This window comes from Tetrao urogallus (genome assembly GCF_951394365.1).
Source record: "Tetrao urogallus genome assembly, chromosome: 7".
Lineage (NCBI taxonomy): Eukaryota > Metazoa > Chordata > Aves > Galliformes > Phasianidae > Tetrao > Tetrao urogallus.
Window position 1 is genome coordinate 13,842,374 of NC_136820.1, and position 18,328 is coordinate 13,860,701.

Here is an 18,328-nt window from a genome sequence, read left to right on the forward strand (position 1 = left end):
TGTTTCCCCTCCAGCACCTCTCTTCTTATTTCCCATTATCCTCAGTCTAAGACATTGTTCTAGCCATGGAAATGATTTCTCCTTTCTAGATGGAAAGAGGGGGCAGGAACTAGGGAATAGTGACTGCTACAGCATTTTCTTTCTTCATCAAGAAGAAAGGGGCACTACTCCTTCCAAAAGAATGTCTTGCAATTATCTGCAACAGGTACTTCCCACCATTGTCAATGTTGCATTAATGATATTTTGTTAGCCTGTGGAAACAGCCCTGACTAACAGACAAAAGCCCTGAGAAGGAGCCTGCGTTGGCAGTGGCCACAGCTGTTGTAATGGCCCATCAGACATGGTCTGGTCATCCGGTTCATGAAGTCTGTGGTAAATTCCAGAGGTCATACTTGCCAGAGCAGCTGGTGATGGCAGTGAATGGGATGCTAATGTCAGAATGGGAGGAAGGTGCTTATATCAGCACCTAACTTCCTTTGAGCCCTGCAGGTGCACGATGGCTGGCAAGAAATGCAAAATCAGGAGTGTAAGGTGTGAAGCTGATGCTGATGGCTCTGCCCTAAGGAGACAGGTAGTTTCCTAATCAGAGATCCGGCTTATCCAACAACTTCTACCTCTTCCATGCATGTCCAAGAATGTTTGTGGGGGTGGTGGGAGGGAAAGGAGGAAGAGGAGTGGAAGAAAAGCATCACTGTGACACTTTGGTGGACAGGGTATGTCATACTAAAATACTGAGGATTCTCTTCCAGTGGCGTAATAGCCCTATGCAGCTCCTTTTGGACTTCATCCATGTATCAGTAACAGTTGCACTTATGTGCACAAAGCTGGTTTCTATTTCAATAGTGGAGGTTTTTTGTTTTGTTTTGTTTTGTTTGTTTGTTTGCTTGTTTTGTTTTTTGTTTGTTTGTTTGTTTCTGGAAAATGCAGGTTTGGGGCATTACCAAGTTCTGGTCAACTTCATGTGAACAGAAGCATCACTTTCTTCTCACTCGGGGCAGCATGGTGTGGGGATAACAGGTTGGCCTTTTCTGCTATATTTATACATACTGTGACCTGATGGAATGCAGTGAGCAAACAAGTTTTTCAGCTCAGGAAATGATTGAAGAGGGTGTTCACCTGGAGATGCTGTTCTCAGTACTGAGTGCCAAAGGAAGTATGGTGAATGAATGCTGGGTTTATTTTGTTCTGCAAATTGATCTGTTAATTGGGTACTCTGATGCCATGGAGAAGAGTGTTAGAGCACCTGTTCTCTGCCAGAGGAAAAAACCCTCTTAACAGATCAAGAGAAAAGGAACATCGTCTAATGCCTAAACCTAACTGACATTCATGCTAGTAGACTCCTTTTTGATGGACTAAACATTCTTCTGACTCTGGCTGAGTTTTTCAGAAACTCTGTTTTCTATGCCCTGAGGAGACACATAAAAAACTGAAGTTTGCTGCACGCTATGGAAGTCCTTACTTTATTACTGTCTTCTGGGCTCATCCCTCAAAGAGCCAAGTAATTCTGTGCTTGTGAAGATGGCTTGTACCAAAGAAAGACATGTGTGATCTATCTCTCAAGACATTGGTGAGAGGGCTGACTTATGGGGTTACAGTTTATCCTCATTATACCCAGGGTTTCTAGTGCAGGATCAATTCAACAGTCTGAGCTGGAACTCTGACAGCTCACCTGTAACTGGAAGAGGAAAGGACAGAATGGGTCACAGAGTAGGTCACATACTGAAGGTGTGTCATGGCACTTCACAGCGTGGTCAGTATAGCAAAGTGCTTTACTTTTCTCTCTTCTGCTATCTGAATTCTCTGAGTTCAAACTCAGCTGAGGCATGAACCAGGCTACAATCTAGCACACTGAAGAGTGTGCTAAGATTGCTGCCTGTTTAATCAGCTCTACACAGTTTGCCTTCGTTTATCTTGTCTGCACAACTGGGCAGGTATAGCTGCTGGTAATTATATGTTTCTCAAACTATAGGTTATGGTCACCTGGTATAGACCTACGCCAAATCATTCATCTGAAAGCTTCCTCCAAGTTGTCTGCACTGGGAGTTCCATCCTCATGCCAGGAGTTCCCCTGTGCCATCCAGTAGCATGGGCCTGCTGCTCCTTCCAGGCCATCCAGAGGAGCCGTCAGCTGTTACAGCTCAAGGTGGTCCCTACTGGCACCTTTCTGAGAACCTCTGAGGAGTGCTGCTGATGTTCATGCTCAGGGCCATGTGCTCAACTGTGGCTGCCCTCCAAAGCGTGCGGCCCTTGAGGTTCTGCGGTGCCTTGTGCTAGTGGCCAGCAGAGGCCTGGTGTGCCTCCACAGCCAGGAGTACATTTCTATCTGCAGGCCCTGCGGGGCCTCCTTTTGTAGTGCTCCCAGCCTGGCATAGTGTTTGCTGATGTGGGCATTCTGTCCATTTGCTGTTTCTGAAGCTCCTGCTAAGACCAGCAGCTCTCTCAGCTCAATCTGAGAGAGACTGTCCGAGACACAGGCTTATCTTCCCCTTGCTGTGATCTGCCTTGACCGTAAGACATCAGTGTCAGCCTGCTGTCTTTCACACTGCATCCCCTCGATGACAGTGTGATCTCCGTGCCTCTCAGCAATCCACTCAGACTTCAGTGCTTTCAGAAGACAAGCTGGGACCAGGCCTGCAGTGAAAGTCCCTGTTTTGTTCCTGAGATTTCCACACCATACAGAGTTCATGTGCTGTAACAAATTAGTGCTAGGCCTACAGCATCCCTCAGGTGCTGCAATATATGGGCTGCGCTGTTCCATGGCTATGTAACACCTCTGCCCTCTTGGTGCACAAGCCCTCTTGTGCCAGCTTCTTGTGTTTATGGCAGTAGAGATCCATTCACACCTCAGTTCCAAAAGTCCTGTACCAACAGAGGATGCTCCTGCTGGGCAGGGCTTCAGGGTGGGAAAAGGAGCTCTATCTTACATCTGCTGTAAAGGCTGTGGTAGCTGTAGTTACAGGGAGAAGCCCATGATGATGTGAACACGTTAACAAACACAGCAAGCACGAAAGGATGGTTCTTCCCCCATGTATGTTCAGTCCCACAAGCACCAGCTGTTTAGAACTGAGAGCATTCGAGGAGGGTGTAATCTTACTTTGGCAGCAACGTGGAGGTTGTCTCTCTGAGGCAAGTGTAACCAGCCCTTCTTTATGGACTTACACCAGAGTCAGTCTCTACAGAGACAGCCACAAGCACATGGTAGCACTAACACCAGTATCAAGCCTTCAGAATGAAAGACTAATGGAATATTTAGACAAGGGCAAGCAGTAGTGTTTTTGAAAATGACTAAATGATCTTGGCTACATTTAAAAGAAAAAAGAAGGAGAAGAAATAAAAGATTCAGCCGGAGGCAAACACGTGGGATGGAAAACGTCAGCTCTACCGGCAAAACGCCCCGAGGCGCGCCGGACAACCCCGAGGCGGCACTGCTGCGGCCACGCGGCTGCTGGCAGTCCGCCGCTCCGTTCCGCGCCGCCCCCTCGCCCCGCCGCGCCCCGCTCCGCCCGGCCTCGCCCGGGCCGCAGAGCGCAGCCAGCCCCCGGGGGGCCGCGGCGGGCGGGGGCGCCTTCGCGCGAGGCGCTGCTCTCCCTGCCATTGGCTGACGGCGCCGCCGGCCGCGCGGGGGGAGGGGGCGCGGCGAGGCGGCCTGGGCTCGGCCCCCGGCGCGGCGGAGCAGTCGCGGCCGCCCCATCCCGAGGGCAGCAACGCCACGAACCTCCGCCGACAGGCAGCGGCGCCCGGCTCCCGCCCGTCTTCCGCTTCTCGACCCGCTGCCGGCCAGCTCGGCGGGGCCGCGATGGAAGAGGAGCGGGCCGGCGAGCAGATGAGACCGTTGCTCACCACGGTAACGTGGGGGAAGCGGGGGCGCGCACAAAGGGCCGCCGCGGGGCCGCGCGGGGTCGGGGGCTGCGGGGAATGGGAGGGGGCGGCGGGGACCCCTCGTGTGCCTCCCGCCCCTCGACGGACGAAGGCGGAAGCGGCGCCGCCGGTGCCGGGCGTTTGGGACGCCTCTGGCAGCGGGGCGGGGGCCGCAGGTGTGCCGCCCGCCGGCCTCGTGCGCGGCGCCCTCCGCACCGCATCCCCTCCCGGGGCGGCGGGAGCCTTTGTTCCGCCGCGAGCGGCCCGGCCCCGGCCTTTGTGAGGCGCCCGCCGGGCTCGTGTCTCGCTCCTGCCGCCGGTGTTCCTGGCGGCGGGGTGCCCCGCCGCGTGCTCCGGGGCCGGGCCGGGCGCCATCCCGGCGGGGCCCGGGCCTGGGGGGCTCGCGGGGGCAGATGGAGCGCCGGGACTTAGGCTCCTTCCTTCCAGGACCGGTGGCGAGGCGAAGCAGACATTTGTTGCCTTACTTCCTGTGCTACTGAAAAATACATGTGGTTCCCCAGTTGTAATTTCCCCTCCCTTCAGATGACTCAAGGTCTGGATTTTGTTAATGAGTCTCTATGCCCTTGCTTTGATATCCTCCTTGGAGGCCCTTTCCAAAAAGGTGTTGCACAGCAGCGTCTTTTTGGTGCCTGAAGAGGACAGATGTGTGTTTGGTGACACAAAGAAGGCGGTGATGGACAGAGAAATAGTGCACAGAACTGTCCGGTTTTCATCTGCCCACTGCTCTTCAAGGAGAGACTTGAGTCATGTTTGACAAAACCGGCACTCAAATGAAGTGCTGCCTTCCTGTGACATCAGTGTGCTCAGTGCCTTTCCTTTGTTGTAACGGAGCTCTGAGAACTCCATCTCGCTGAGGTCCAGGGTGTGCATCTTATCTGTGTTCTTATCAGCTTTGTGTGATGGCTTCAGAAATCAAAATAATTGCACAGCTCTTAACACTTCTATAAATCTATTCCAGACCGTTGCTCCATCATCTCGTTGTTGCTGTCAGAATAACATATTCCAAATTCGTGGCCAGTTGTTTAGGGTAAATCCACAGTGAGAGCAAACAGCTGATGCCATTAACCGTGTTAAAGCTACCTTGCCTCTCTGTAGGAGGTACTTCTCAGCTGGCAGTAGAACACTCATTCCTGTCCAGTAGGGAGATATGAGGCTGTGTGGAGCCAATTGCAAAGCCTTAGGGCTTCCAGTGCGTAAGACTATTGTGATAGATGCTAATAGTTACCCTCAGGTGAATCCTAATGAAAAGAGGATTACCGACCTCATGAAAGTCAATGTGCCCCAGCACATCTTTGTCAGGCCCAGCAGGAGTCACTTAGACTCCGTTGTACCAGAAATTAAGGAGGGGCTTTCGGGTCAGCCACATGAGCTGCTGTACTACTGCAGTTGCTTTTCATGCAGACCTTGGGAACTGAGGTGTTCAGAGGAGTGGTCCAGGATGGTTTCTGTGTATCAGCAGAGGCTAGGCAGGGGCTGGTCTGAGTGCAGAGGGGTGGGTATTTGGGAGGCGACTGCAACTGAGACTGAGTGAAATGGTCAGAAAGGTGGTGAGAGGAGGACAGAAAGATTGGTAAGAAGTAGGAAAAAAAAGAATTTCTAGGGAGGACTGATGAAGCACGTGGCTTAAGCAAAAGAACAGGACATACACTGATCTTTTAGCAATTACATAGTGTAGCAACAAAGGATTTGTTATGAGAAGTTTATACAGAATCACTAAAGTTGGAAAAAGCCTGTAAGATCATCTAGTCCAGCTGTCAACCTGTCATCACCACACACACTAAACCATGTCCCTAGTATGTACCTGGAAGCTTTAGTACAACACTACTAAATCCCAAGTATGAGTGCTTTTGACAGTACAGCTTAGTTTTTCTAATCCTGTGCCTCTGTTACTGCTGCTAGCAGCGTTTGCTGAAACTGCTTACACGTGCAAGGTTGTAAGGAATAAACATCTCTGAAAGGTGACAGAAACTCTGTAGGAAGTGTGAATCAAGTGCTGGGTCTTAGAAATGCAGAAGCGCAGTCAAGGGAGTAGCTTCTTTCCTTTCTTCTTCCACTTTTTGATAAGTCAGATTCTTAGATAAAAAAGCAACTTTGCTGTTTCTTGGGTGGAGGAGCATCTCTGTCAATCAATCCCCACCCTTCCCATGGGACTTTTTCCATCAGCAGCGTAAAACACCTTTTAACTTGCTTATTTTATATTACAGGTCCAGTCCTAAAGATGAGAATCACCATATTCATAGGATATTTTGAGGAGATGGCATGGTGGCAATGTGTACACAAGAGGTGGAGGCAAAACAAATTTCTGCTGTAGTTACTATGACAAGAGAGAAACTGCTGGTCAGAATATCTGATAGGAATAAGGAATACAATAGAAAAAAGATAACGAATTAATAAATCCATGGTTCTTTCATACTTTACATACTGTAAGCTGCTCTGTTCCCCTCTCCTTATTGTTACTGGAAAAGATTCACTGAAGGGCAATAAGATATGAAATAGTTCTTAGATGAGAACTGACTGAACAGGCTAGGGCTTGTCAGCCTTGTAGAGATAACTTGGAGACGGGATGATGGTATGTTAAGGCTCTATAAAGTTACTGTGGAGAAAGCAGATGGAGGGGGAAGAGAGGCGTGTGGTGTTAAATGAAGCCAACAGGAGCTAGGTTCAGAGCAAACAAAAGGAGGTGGTTCTTCACCCAGTGTAGGAATTTTGTATACAAGAAGATTTTGTGGACTGAAGGGCAGGTTAGACAGTGAACTTTTTTGACAGGGAACTTTTTTGCTCAAGTGTTTGATTTTGACCCCTTTATGATATACGTGGTGCAAAGAGTGGTAGACCGTGCATTATGGCTGAGTAATAGTAATGGGTGCTGTGGTTGTGTTCTTTTTCCTTTTTTTTTTTTTTTTTTTTTTTTTCCCCTGGTGTAGCAAATCTGTTTTGATCACTAGTCTGCTGTGTATTATGATAACAACTGAAAGTGGCTCCCGTTGGAGAAAAAGCTTTTCTTGCTGGCTTTCCATGACATGATGACATGACAGAATGTAGTCTACCAGATAGCACTGAAGATAGCTCTCACATTTCTCTGCTGTTCCTGAAGTGACTGCATGATTGTACCTTTACTTTTCAACAGCCCTATATGTGTATTATTAAGTGGGTTTTAGACGTTACTGATCAACAGTGATCATGTTGCAATGGCAGCTTCAGGCTTTTACTTTAGGCTTTGCTTTAGCACTTACGAGATACAGCCTCACTTCACCAACATGCATAATCACTGCAGTGGAGTCTGTCCATTCTTTTATCCCAGTGCTTTTTTTAAATGCAACTAGATAGTGTTTGGTACTCCAACTTTTCTCATCTGTGGTAAAACCCTTGAAGGCTTACAGCAATATAGGGTAACAAAAATCAGAGCCTCTTAAAATAAAAAAAAAATACACAAAGTGACGGAAATTAGTCCTGTCAGAATCGGCTGTGAACTACAATTCTGCAGCTTAATAATAAAGATACAAATTGCGTTTTCTTTCCAAGAAAAATCTTAGATACATTTATATTAATGTATTTTGGGGAGAAACAGGTGTTTGGTGGCAGCTGGACTGGAGCATGTGGCTTTGGAACCATGCTTTGGTGCAGTTACTGCATTTCAGATAGCCCAGTAACTGTGTGGTAATGGAAACAGTTCCTTTTAAAAAGCGTTTAAAGTTTTAATTTACCTAGGTGGTTCCTTATGCATAATAATGTGAGTACCATCAGTACAGTAAAACCAACTTTGATGGGATTGACTGTTTCACATCTTTACACATGTCTTGTATGACTGTTTTACAAATGAGCTGGTGCAGAAGTTTCCTCTTGGTGCGATTGCTAGTCTTCCCATTTGACATGTGGCTTTTGTGATGGTAAGTCAAATGACAGGTCTCTGGAGAATATTATGCTGGTAGATTTACATGTATTTTTTTTCATATTAACACAGCTGGATATGGTGCTTTCTCTTTATGGCTAGATGAGGGTAACTGAGGGCATGTCTGTGCTGCATAACTGAGCACAGTGCGGGGAACTCTCCTCCCCCATGGGTCTGTGGCATCTGGTTGAACACATGCTCTCAACAATTTAAACCAGTACGGTTACACTGATGTGGTGATGTCCCTGCTAAATAACCCTGGCCAGAAAGAGTATCGTTGGCCTGATGACCTTTCTGACTTGTGTCTATGACTTTGATAGACAGACTGCTTTTCTGTATTGTGCTGATTGGATATTCTAGGTTTGGTTAAGGTGTGTACAGCTTGCACCGTGTGGGCCTGTAGGTAATGCTTGTGATTGCTTCTGGATTAGAAATGCTGTAAGCTGCTATTACCTATATGTGCTGTCAGCCTTTTTGAGTTCTTAGGAAGTTACCTATGGCTGCCCCAGACTTGAGAGCTTTCATTAGGCTTAATTGCTGTGGATTTTATTTGTTGTCCAAGATGAGATGCAGAGTAGAGTAAGTGTAAAATCCATGCGATTGAGACATTGTCTTGGGTTTGGTATAGCATATTCTGAAATGATAAAGTTTAGGAACATTTACATTTCACGCTATTTACTAAAGTTAAGGTGGTTGACTAGTTAATATTCTGAAATAATGATATGAATGAATAAGGAGGTTCAAGTAAAGGTTCTATAAATCAGCAGGTTGAGAAATACACCACAAATTGTGCACCACCTTTTATATCAGTAGATGACTGAATGCAAAGATGAATATTGATTCTTTGACAGGTGTTTTGAAATACATATTTCTCAATTCACAGTTAGCAGGAGGTGAAATGATTAAAATACTAGTTTTAAAGAGTGCAGCATTTGCATTTAAAACAAAAGAATTCAATCCTGACATCTTAGAACTCTTTTTTTTTTTTTTTTTTTTTTTTTTTTTTTTTTTTTTTTACTGGCAATAAATGTCAATTATGCAAGCATCCCACATCTACCTTGTCAGCATATCTCAGTGGTTATTAGAAGGGATGATCTGTTCAAGAGTTTGTGTTAGTGCTTGGCACCCTCTAAGTTTGTGTTTCACTGGGAATTAAAGTTTGCTGCAGTTTCTGTGGCAAAGGAAATGTGTATTTTTAACCACTAGATGGAGTCATTTTATTTGCATACCAACATGCTTATTTACATAGGATTAAAAAACTTTTTTTTTTTTTTTTTTTTTTCTTTTTTTAAGTCTCCTCAGTCATTTTGTATTTGGAGTATGGCCTGTGGTTATTTTATTATTTGATTGCAGGTAAGACCAAATATTTTGTTCTTCCAGTCGCAGTGTTAGGATTATACAGCAAGAAGACTATTCCTCTTTTATGGGTGTGTAGAAGAGAGTGAATGCTTGTGCTCTGAGAGCATTACATTTATCTTTGTAAGTTACCCACTTTAACAAGAGCAGAGCTCTTATAGCTTTTGTATACCTTGTGATACCTGAAGTAACGTTTCAGAATATTGATGCATATTATTGTATCTCTCAGCCTGGATGCTTTTGTTACTTGAGATTTTGTTTTTCCTATTCCAGTGCTTTAACTAAACTGACTCAATACTATCCAGTGGAATGGTTGTCCTATTTGGGTATATTGGCACAAGTTGTCTTAATCATTTCGGCAGTGACAGAGTGCTCTATAACCTTTAAAAAAAAGCAAACAAACAAAAACCCACAACAACAACAACAAACCCTTTGCTTATTAGTTCTAGCAAGTCTCATTTTAGCAGGAACATTTCAAATGTATTTGGTGCCAAGCCTCCTATGTTCTTTCAGCAACCACTTTTCTGAAGCGTATGGTTTACTTAGAGTTTGATTCTTTGATCCTGTTGGTGAAGTAACCAGTGTCTAACCTGCATTTATACTTAGTCCTTCAGTTTCCCCAGCTCTTTCAACTCTTCTGTTCTGAACGCTGTTCTTAATGAATGCAGTTTTGAAGACTAGGGCCTTATTAACATCTTCATTTCAAATTCTCTCATTAACAGGTATTTTGCGAGCTATAGGTATGTCTTCTTTTTCCCAGAATTCCTACTGTGAGGGATTTTGAAAGTTCTTCTAACTCAGTGTTGGTGATTTTATGCTTGCTTTTTGTTCCATCTCATTGATAATTTGAATTTTCAGCAAATGATGTACCAAGTACTAGTGTTTTTCATAGTAGTTATGCTGAAAGGCATCTAGACTTGTCTTATTGGCAGTATGGCTAAGACCAATACTAAAATGTTTCTAAACTTCAAAACAGGCTTGAAGGTTTTTATTAGTGAAAGAGAGTCTAAAGTAGAGGTTTCCACACATCAAGCCATTGCCCTGCTTTAACAGAATTCCTGGTACTTCCTCCAAATGAACTGGAGCTTACTGTGGGTAAGGCATGCAGACAGGTATTAAAGAGAGGATGTGGGATTTACCTATGGAACTGTGTCTTTTATGATTCCACCATCTGATGTATATTGAAGTTCTACTGCTTAACCATGTATTCTACTTGCTGTTGCTACTTTCCTCTAGTATAGCTATAATACTGGGGATCTGTGTCTGTAAAGATCTGCTTTAAGGCAGGAAGAACTGGAGGCTTGCCTGACAATCTGACTGAATGATTTAATTGTTTTTCTCCATCATCATTTTTCAGTATGAGAACATATGTGCACTATGAACACGTGTATGGGCAGTGTGTTTGGGAAGGCTATGCTTCCCTAAAGTGAAAGGTACAGATTATTTTTTTCCTAGTCATTTACATCCTGGGCTGATTCTTTTGTATTTTCCATGACTAATGTCTATTAAACATATGCTTGCTGTGTCTTGATTTGGATCTGTTTTTTGGTAAGGAGTAGGACTGTTAAGTGGTTGTAAATACTTGGGTTATGGTAAAGATAATGTTATAAATTTTGCCCTTCTACAAAAAGCTGAGATTTTGTTTCAACAAAAGTACTACTTCTCAACGCTACAACTGTTTCATTAGCAGAGTAGAGTTATCATGTGATGTGAGAATCTGTAATCAGGCTGTTTTGTGGTATATGTCTGTTACCAAAGAACAGAAAGAAGTTAAAGTAAACTTGTATTTGAGAGAAATTTCAGTTGGATCTCATTTGGTCTCCGTTTCTGGAGTGGGACAACTTCCCAAACCAAAATTTCTGTTGCCTTCGGGCCTTCAGGCTGTTGTGCTTCAGCTTAGTATAACTTTTGAGATCCAGAACACATGTGATTTTTTTTTTCTTGAAATTTTTTTTTTCTTCCACACAAGGTTATGAGTGAGTGAGTGCAGCTAATAAATCATGTCTGTTGCTAACTGATCAGACTCAGTTGACATTTGAAAGCCCCAAATCTTCAGATATTCTTTCACATTTGTAAGAAAAGAATGTATTGCAGATGCTGATGGCCATAAAACCTTCCTGTACAAACTTATTTTCTGCTTCTGTTCTATAACTTCAGTTAAAAAAAAAAAAAAAAAAAAATAGTTTCCTCCCTTACTGCTTCCACATCTGTCACTAGTTTCAACTTCTAGATAACAACTACTAGTTTCAGCTCTGCTTTGGCTTGTTTAGTTCTACCCCTGCACAGCTGTATGTCTTTGTATTCCTTCTACCAGTTTCCACCTTTCATACTGTTTTCACATTTGAAATCAGTCGTAAGTTGCCTTTTCTTGCATGCTGTCCCATTTTCAGGCCTTCACGACTTCTTGCGAGTTGAAATCTGCTCTCCTGTTCATTGCCTTCCCAGTCTGGCTTTCCTCAGGAGCCTTCATCCATCTGTTGTTGCACTCCAGCTATGCTAGCTGTTCCAGTGTTACTCTGTAATTTCAATGAAGCTCTGACTTGTAAGTCAGCCTATTACTTCCCATACTGTGTGCATTGGTGTGCAAGCACTTGAGATGGGCCCGCATCCATCACAGAGTGAATGAGTGCCTTTTCTGTTAAGGATTCTCCATGTCTTCACTGAAATCTGACAGCCTTTCTCTATCAAGCTCTATTCACACGATTGATGGCAAAGATGCTCTTGCCCCACTTGAGCAGGTGGATCCTTGATCCTGAAATGAAGCTGGCCATAGAAATAAAAGTCATGCTGGAAATCAGATGTTGACCATGTGGATGCTTGCAGTCCAACCTGAGCCTTCTGCTTATCTTTGGAAGGACTGAGAATGCCACATGGGCCTTTTCACCCTTGCCTGTGGAGTGCACTATTTACACTAGATTCACTCAACAATAATGATTAGTTTTTTGGAAGTATTGCTGATGACTACATGGGTAAGTAGCAAAGGGTGCTATTTTGAGAACTGGATAAGCCTTGACAATCTTTCCAAAACATCCTAGATCCCAGCATCCGGCAAGCAGCAGACCTGCAAGGACTTGCTGTTGATCTTTAACTATATGCAGTGTGTCATCCCATCCTGCAGTTACTTCATCTCCCACAGATGAGGCTGCTGCTATACCAGCCCCTGGGGAGGAGCACCTGCTGTTCCTTGTGGTGCAGCATCTGGACAGTGACATTCTTCTGATGGAGTTCTTAGGATTTCTAAGAGAAATGTTTTCTGTGAGGAATGATTGCGCCAGCTTATGGTAGGGATTTTGCCATGCAGCGAGTTTTAGGCCGCTTGGTATCTGTGCCTCATGGACTGCTTTGACATCTGATAGCTACCTCTGTTAACTCAACCCTGGGAGATGATCTGTGCCTGTGCTAATGTTTTTAAACTAATAAACTTCACCATCTATTTCTGTTCATGAATATATATATATATATATATATAAATAAAAATAATATTATATATATTATATGTATTATATTTATTTATTATTTTATATTGGCTCATTGAGGGACAACCCAATAAAACTTCATTTTTTTCCAGGTCACGTATTTATATTGATGCACATTTCTTTGCCTTACCTTGTCATATTTAATGTGGTACTTGTTAAATGCTGTCATGTAGGGGAAAGAGAATTTTGCTCTTTTCTTCTACTCTGTAGTGTCTGTAGCTCTAATTTGTCATAGGTTGAAACTTCAGTACTCCTTCCTTCTCTAGAAAGAAATAAGAAGAAAATAAGGAAGTCTTTTTCAGATATATTACCTTCTTGCTGTGCTGGTTGCAAGTATAACTTGTTTCACTTAACAACTCGAGCTCATTGGACAACTGTTTGTACAATCTTAGATTACTGTGTTGTTCCTGTTTGTAGATTCTACAGGATGCAGTGGAATAAAATTGGATTGCAATCATTTCAGTCCTCAAATAAGAAATATTTTGGTTTTTATGTTGTGTCAGACAAGGAAATTTTGGACCTGGGGCGTTCTTGTTCACTTGTTTGTATAGGAGTGTAGCAATAAACATCTGTTTATGCTCATACGTTTGGAAGTTTTATTTTTGCACATCTTATAGGTGTAATAATACTTGCTCAGAATTGCCTACTTGTAAATGTTCATCCAGAAGAGCTGTGCTGTACCTATAAACTTTTGTATTCTGACTTATCACTACTATCAAGTTATACTGCATAAAGTGCTCTGATAAGTGCATTGACTCCACTGTACGTAGAATCACAGAATCATAAGGGTTGGAAGGGACCCCTGGAGTTCCTCTAGCCCAACCCTCTTGCTAAAGCTGGTTCCCTATAGCGTACTGCATAGGAAAGCTCCCAAGCAGCTTTTGGGCATCTCCAGAGGAGGAGACTCCACAGCCTTTTTGGGCAGGCTGTTCCACTTTGTCACCTTCACATTAAAGAAGTTTTTCTCACTTTTCACAGAACTTCCTCAGTTCCAATCTGTGCCCATTGTTCTGTCATTGGGCACCGATGCAAAAAGCCTGGCCCCATCTGCTTGACTCCCATCCAGTTGGGTATTTATAAGCACTGCTGAGATCCCCCCTGTCTCCTCTTCTGGCTGAGCAGTGCCAGGTCTCACAGCGGTTCCTCATAAGGGAGCTTCTTCAGGCCTCTCATCATCTTTGTGGCCCTGTATGTATGTGTTGAGTACATGTATGGATTGAGAACTGGGCATTCTTTGGTTGTTATCTGAGAGCTCATTTAATTCTGTTAACAAGCTTTGTATTTATTTGTAGGTAAAATGAAGTTAATGTTCTCCGAAAGATCTGGGAGCTGCTGTGGTTGCTGATGTCTGTTACAGGTGTTGTTGGGGCAAGTCATTTCCATGCTACAGCCTTCCTGGTTGAAAAGCTAGGAAGCTTACTAAAGTCTACAGAGTTTACAAACCTTGAAAACAAAGTAATGGAAGCATAATTAAGAATGCAGTAGGAAGTACTGTGAATTTGTGAAATAGAAAGTGGTGTTACGAAATCAAGTGAAAGCTGTTCTTATACCTGACTCGTTAAGCAACTGTGACATTAGCCCTTGAAGTTAAGGGCAGTTTGACAGGTTGAGGCATTTCAGGAGCTTGAGTTTCTTCATTGTGAGCCTGAATGGAAAAAAAAACCTCCTGGTTTCGTGCAGTAGCCTGATCTACTTTGAACATTAATTTTCTGTCTTGATTATCTCTTGCATATAGATTTCATAGCAGTCATTCTTGCTTCCATTACAGTTGAAAAGATACTGCTACTTTAAATTTTGATGTGTATTTGCTACTTATTGTGTGGCTACATTGAAACTACCATCTCTATGATTCTTTGTATTTGCTTCACTTGGACACAACTGTAGCTTCTAAGAGATGTTGTCCTTTGGCTAATAACCTGTCCTGCTCTGGTTTTCAGGTGTATTCTCTCAAAGGTTTCTTTTGTCTTTTCAGAGAGGTGGTATGCATTTGCTTTGAGACTCAGATGGGATGTCTTTATTTAATTTCCAAAGGCTATTAAAATAAGCTTTAGAAGAGCAGGAATGTATTTTGTTAATATGAAGATGATGAATATGTTCCTGATGGAAGAAAGCTTTTGGACCACAGGGTTACAAATTACCTTTGCAGTGCTGCTCTGGAACAAACCAAGAGTATATTACACATTTGTGCATTCTTTGAATAATTCGTGAAGTCAAAGAACTGATTGCACGTTCTTTAATTAGCTTGCTAAACAATAAGGTGGGATTATTATTTAGACTATTGCTGGATTTATTACTTCTTTGTTTCTCTTAAAAAAAAAAAAAGAAGATTAAAAGATTATACTTAAACTGTTCTAGGGATAGTGTGTTTTGTATGCTTTTTCCTCTTTGGCTTGTACCTCGCTATTGTGAGGATATACTACTGTGTAAGTGTGTGTATATTTTGAGTGTAAGCACACACGTTTCTTTCACACGTCAAACATATTTTGAGGCAGACCTAGTGTACGAAAAAGGAAGTGAGAAACTTTGTAGTGAATAGCTGCAGTTGGTGTTGCTGTTGATGGTAAATTTCTTCATTTTCTGTTTGTCAAGTAACTGCACTCCACCAGCCATGCATTTTAAGACTGTTTATATAAAAACAAACAGATAGCATCAGATGATTGTTATGACTCACTTAAGGAAGTGATAAAACACAAGAGCAGCAGCAGTCCTTTCCTTTTTCAACCTGATTTTATTAACATTGCTGGGCTTGCCTGCTATTGTCAGATACCAGAAAGGAATTTAAGCAGACATATATTTTTGTCATTAATATTTGGTTGATTTGCAAATAGTTACATAACTATAGGGTGGAGAGACATTTTTCAGCTTAAATTAAGTGTTCATAAGAGTTACTGGAAAGCTACATTGTAAACAAGGAAAATTATTAAAACTTCTCTGAATGGTTTTTTTTTTGTGTGCATGCAAATCTTTGAGCTTTCAAAACTGCCATTGTACACATGTCAAAAAAAAGGAAGAATATCAGCCAGCTTTTTTTGCTTGGCATCAGTCTTGCCATCTAACTGCTGATGCTATATAAAGAGATTGCAATTTAAATTCTTTAAAAATATAACCAGTTTCAATTTGATGTACTTATTTTGTAATGTACTCTGCTATATTAACTTTGCTTTTACTGTAACATACAACTGTGTATGTGCATATGGGAAGGACAGATGCTCTTGAGTCTTGCTTTATACTCAGATATGTCCAGCTAGTGCTTCAGCTGAAGATCAGTTTATTCAAAAATTGAGAGTGCTTTTCATTAAAGTTACTAGGATGACCATTAATTTGAACTATGTGAAATTACAGATTCAAGCTTCAGAACAGTGGACCCAAAAAAATGTAGATAAACATCTGATCTCCAAGAAAGAGCAAATTAAATATTGGTAGAGTGCTAGCTTAAACTATTTTTTTTGTATGGGATAATGCCATGCCCAAATGATTCTCAGTCATTTGTTTGACATGCTTAAATATACTTAAATCAGGAATCCATTTATATGCAATTAAATTTCACAGTTTTGTAACTCAACTTCTGTACAATGCATTCTTACTTGGTAGGTAGCCAGTTGGTTTGCAGAAATTGAGAAATAAGATGGTAGTATTATGTTTGGTGTTAACAAATGGTACTAGTTTGAGATTTTCAATTCTTGAGCATGAGTAAGTTACTTCTGCTGTGAAGGAGACACAAGTGAAAGCCAAAATACAAATAGGGAGCTGAAGAAACTTAATGTGCCTCAAACCAAAGAAAATATATACTATTTGTATGCTGAGTTTTGAGTGCATACAATAGACTAAAAAATTGTTAGATGTCTCAAATTGAGTACTGCTAATTCTACTTTTCCCTGTAGTTCTCTGACTTAAAGCAAACCAAAACAAAGTTCTCCTATCTACTCAATGAGAATAATGTGCCGATTTTCAGGGTATCTTAATGAAGTGAATCCTGTTTCCCAGTTATGAAGGCATAGTGAAGATGAAGAACTTCAATCTGTAACAGAAAAATATTATCTGTAAATTATAGTCAGCTTGTGCTATTTCTGAATGTATTAATGTGTAGTTAGTGATATCTGTGCTGTAATGCGGTTGTTTATGGTTCTGTTAGTGAGTAGTAGTGAAATGGTTGAGCCTCTTCTTTCTTTGCATTGAGGTACGACTCAGTGCTGAACCCTCAGTCCAGTGTTGGCAGCCTTGCTGGAAAGATACAATTGCTAGTCTGGATGCTCTGAGGTCTCTTGGCTGTGTGGACTGTTCTCTCTGTGTTAGCTAGTCTATATGTACCAGGCTCTTTGTTACGTATTGAGTTGAGCTGGGCCTGTACATCTTAAAATAAAGGAAAACAGGAAGTTTCAGTGTGCTTTTCTTGTTGCTGTTGGTGCAACTCATAATTTAATTCGATTACGGAATGTTAGCTGATCTGAATACAGCAAATAATTTAGAATACGCTGTTTTGCTAAGTAGGGTGACTAATTTGTCTCTGTTACAGTCACTGGTTCGTTATATGACAAGATGTTTACTTTGTTTGTATTCACTGTGGTAGCAGTGGCCCAGGTGTCTGAGTATGATGCGCCAGTCCTGGAGACTATGTAAGGTGAGAATTTGTACACTAACAGTAGCTGTCGAACCGGGTGGCCTTCCTCCAGATTATATTATTCTGAAGTGTGTACAAAGCTTGAAGATTTATCTGCTTGTCCGTACCAAGCAGCTCTGTGGTTGAGTTTCTTGTGGGGGAGAGGGAGGAGAATAGGTCTAGACTTCAAAATTATATAGTGACGATTAATGCATTCACAGGTAATTAACTTCCTGACATGAAGCTTAATTTTATTTTATTTTATTTTTTTTTTTTGCCAGTTACCCTTGGAAAAGGTCTGTAAGAGCTTGATAAGCACTGGTTAGGTGGTTCAGATCAAGCGATTGGAGCTGCAGTCTGATCTGTTGCCATAAGAGGCTACTGCAATTAGGGGAAAATCACAAGTGCTACTTCCAGGTGCTGGGGGACCAGAACCAGGGTGAATTTGGTGGCAGCAGAAGCACCAGGGAACCAGGCAAAGGTGTACCTGTTTTCAGAAATGGCTGCTAGAGAAAGATGTCACTGTCTCTAGACGTAAGTTTGTTTTAGATGCTGTAGAGGTGGCAAGAGATCTAAACAATAGCAGTACAGGTGTCAGAGCAAGGTGCTGTGGATGCTGCTGGAAGTCCAAGCTGGGTTCTGGCTTGGGAAGGCAGTGGAACTGAGTGCACAGGGAAGTGACAGAAGGGATGTCTGTATTTGTATTTGTGCTTGTTTCAAGAAGTGTGATGTACGCGTACAACATGCATGAGTTTTCACTTAAGAATAAATAACACATACTTCCAGGGTGAGATATTGGGTCTTGTGACTTTTGCATTGCTACTATTTGTTTTGAAGCCTTGAGGATCAAGATGATACGTGGTGATATGGCACAAGAATGTGAACATTAAGACAACATTATGGTATGGAGAACCTGTTTCTTGCTTCAGTTGTTTGGCAGTATGAAATGGGCTTGGGGCAAAAACAGGATAAACTGCCTTTCTTGTCTCAAGTGTCACTACAAAAATATCAATTTTTTTATTGTGCAAGTTTACTGTTTCGTTTACTGATGATTGATTGTTGTGGGCTCCCCAGTGCAAAAAGGACAGGGAAAAGAGTCCAGCGAAGAGCCATGAAGATGATAAAGGGCCT

At 42.5% G+C, this 18,328-nt stretch overlaps 1 protein-coding gene across 4 annotated transcripts in view; it reads left to right on the forward strand.

Moving 5' to 3' along the window:
• Positions 1–3,796: 3,796 nt before the first annotated feature.
• Positions 3,797–18,328, forward strand: part of SLC4A7 (solute carrier family 4 member 7) — a gene marked incomplete at both ends in the record, with an annotated part of 78,468 nt that continues 63,936 nt past the window's right edge. For all 4 annotated transcript variants that reach the window (XM_079538248.1, XM_079538250.1, XM_079538251.1 and 1 more), the window contains one exon: positions 3,797–3,844. In XM_079538248.1, the coding sequence (XP_079394374.1) occupies positions 3,797–3,844 (48 nt within the window). The remainder of the gene's footprint in view (positions 3,845–18,328) is intronic.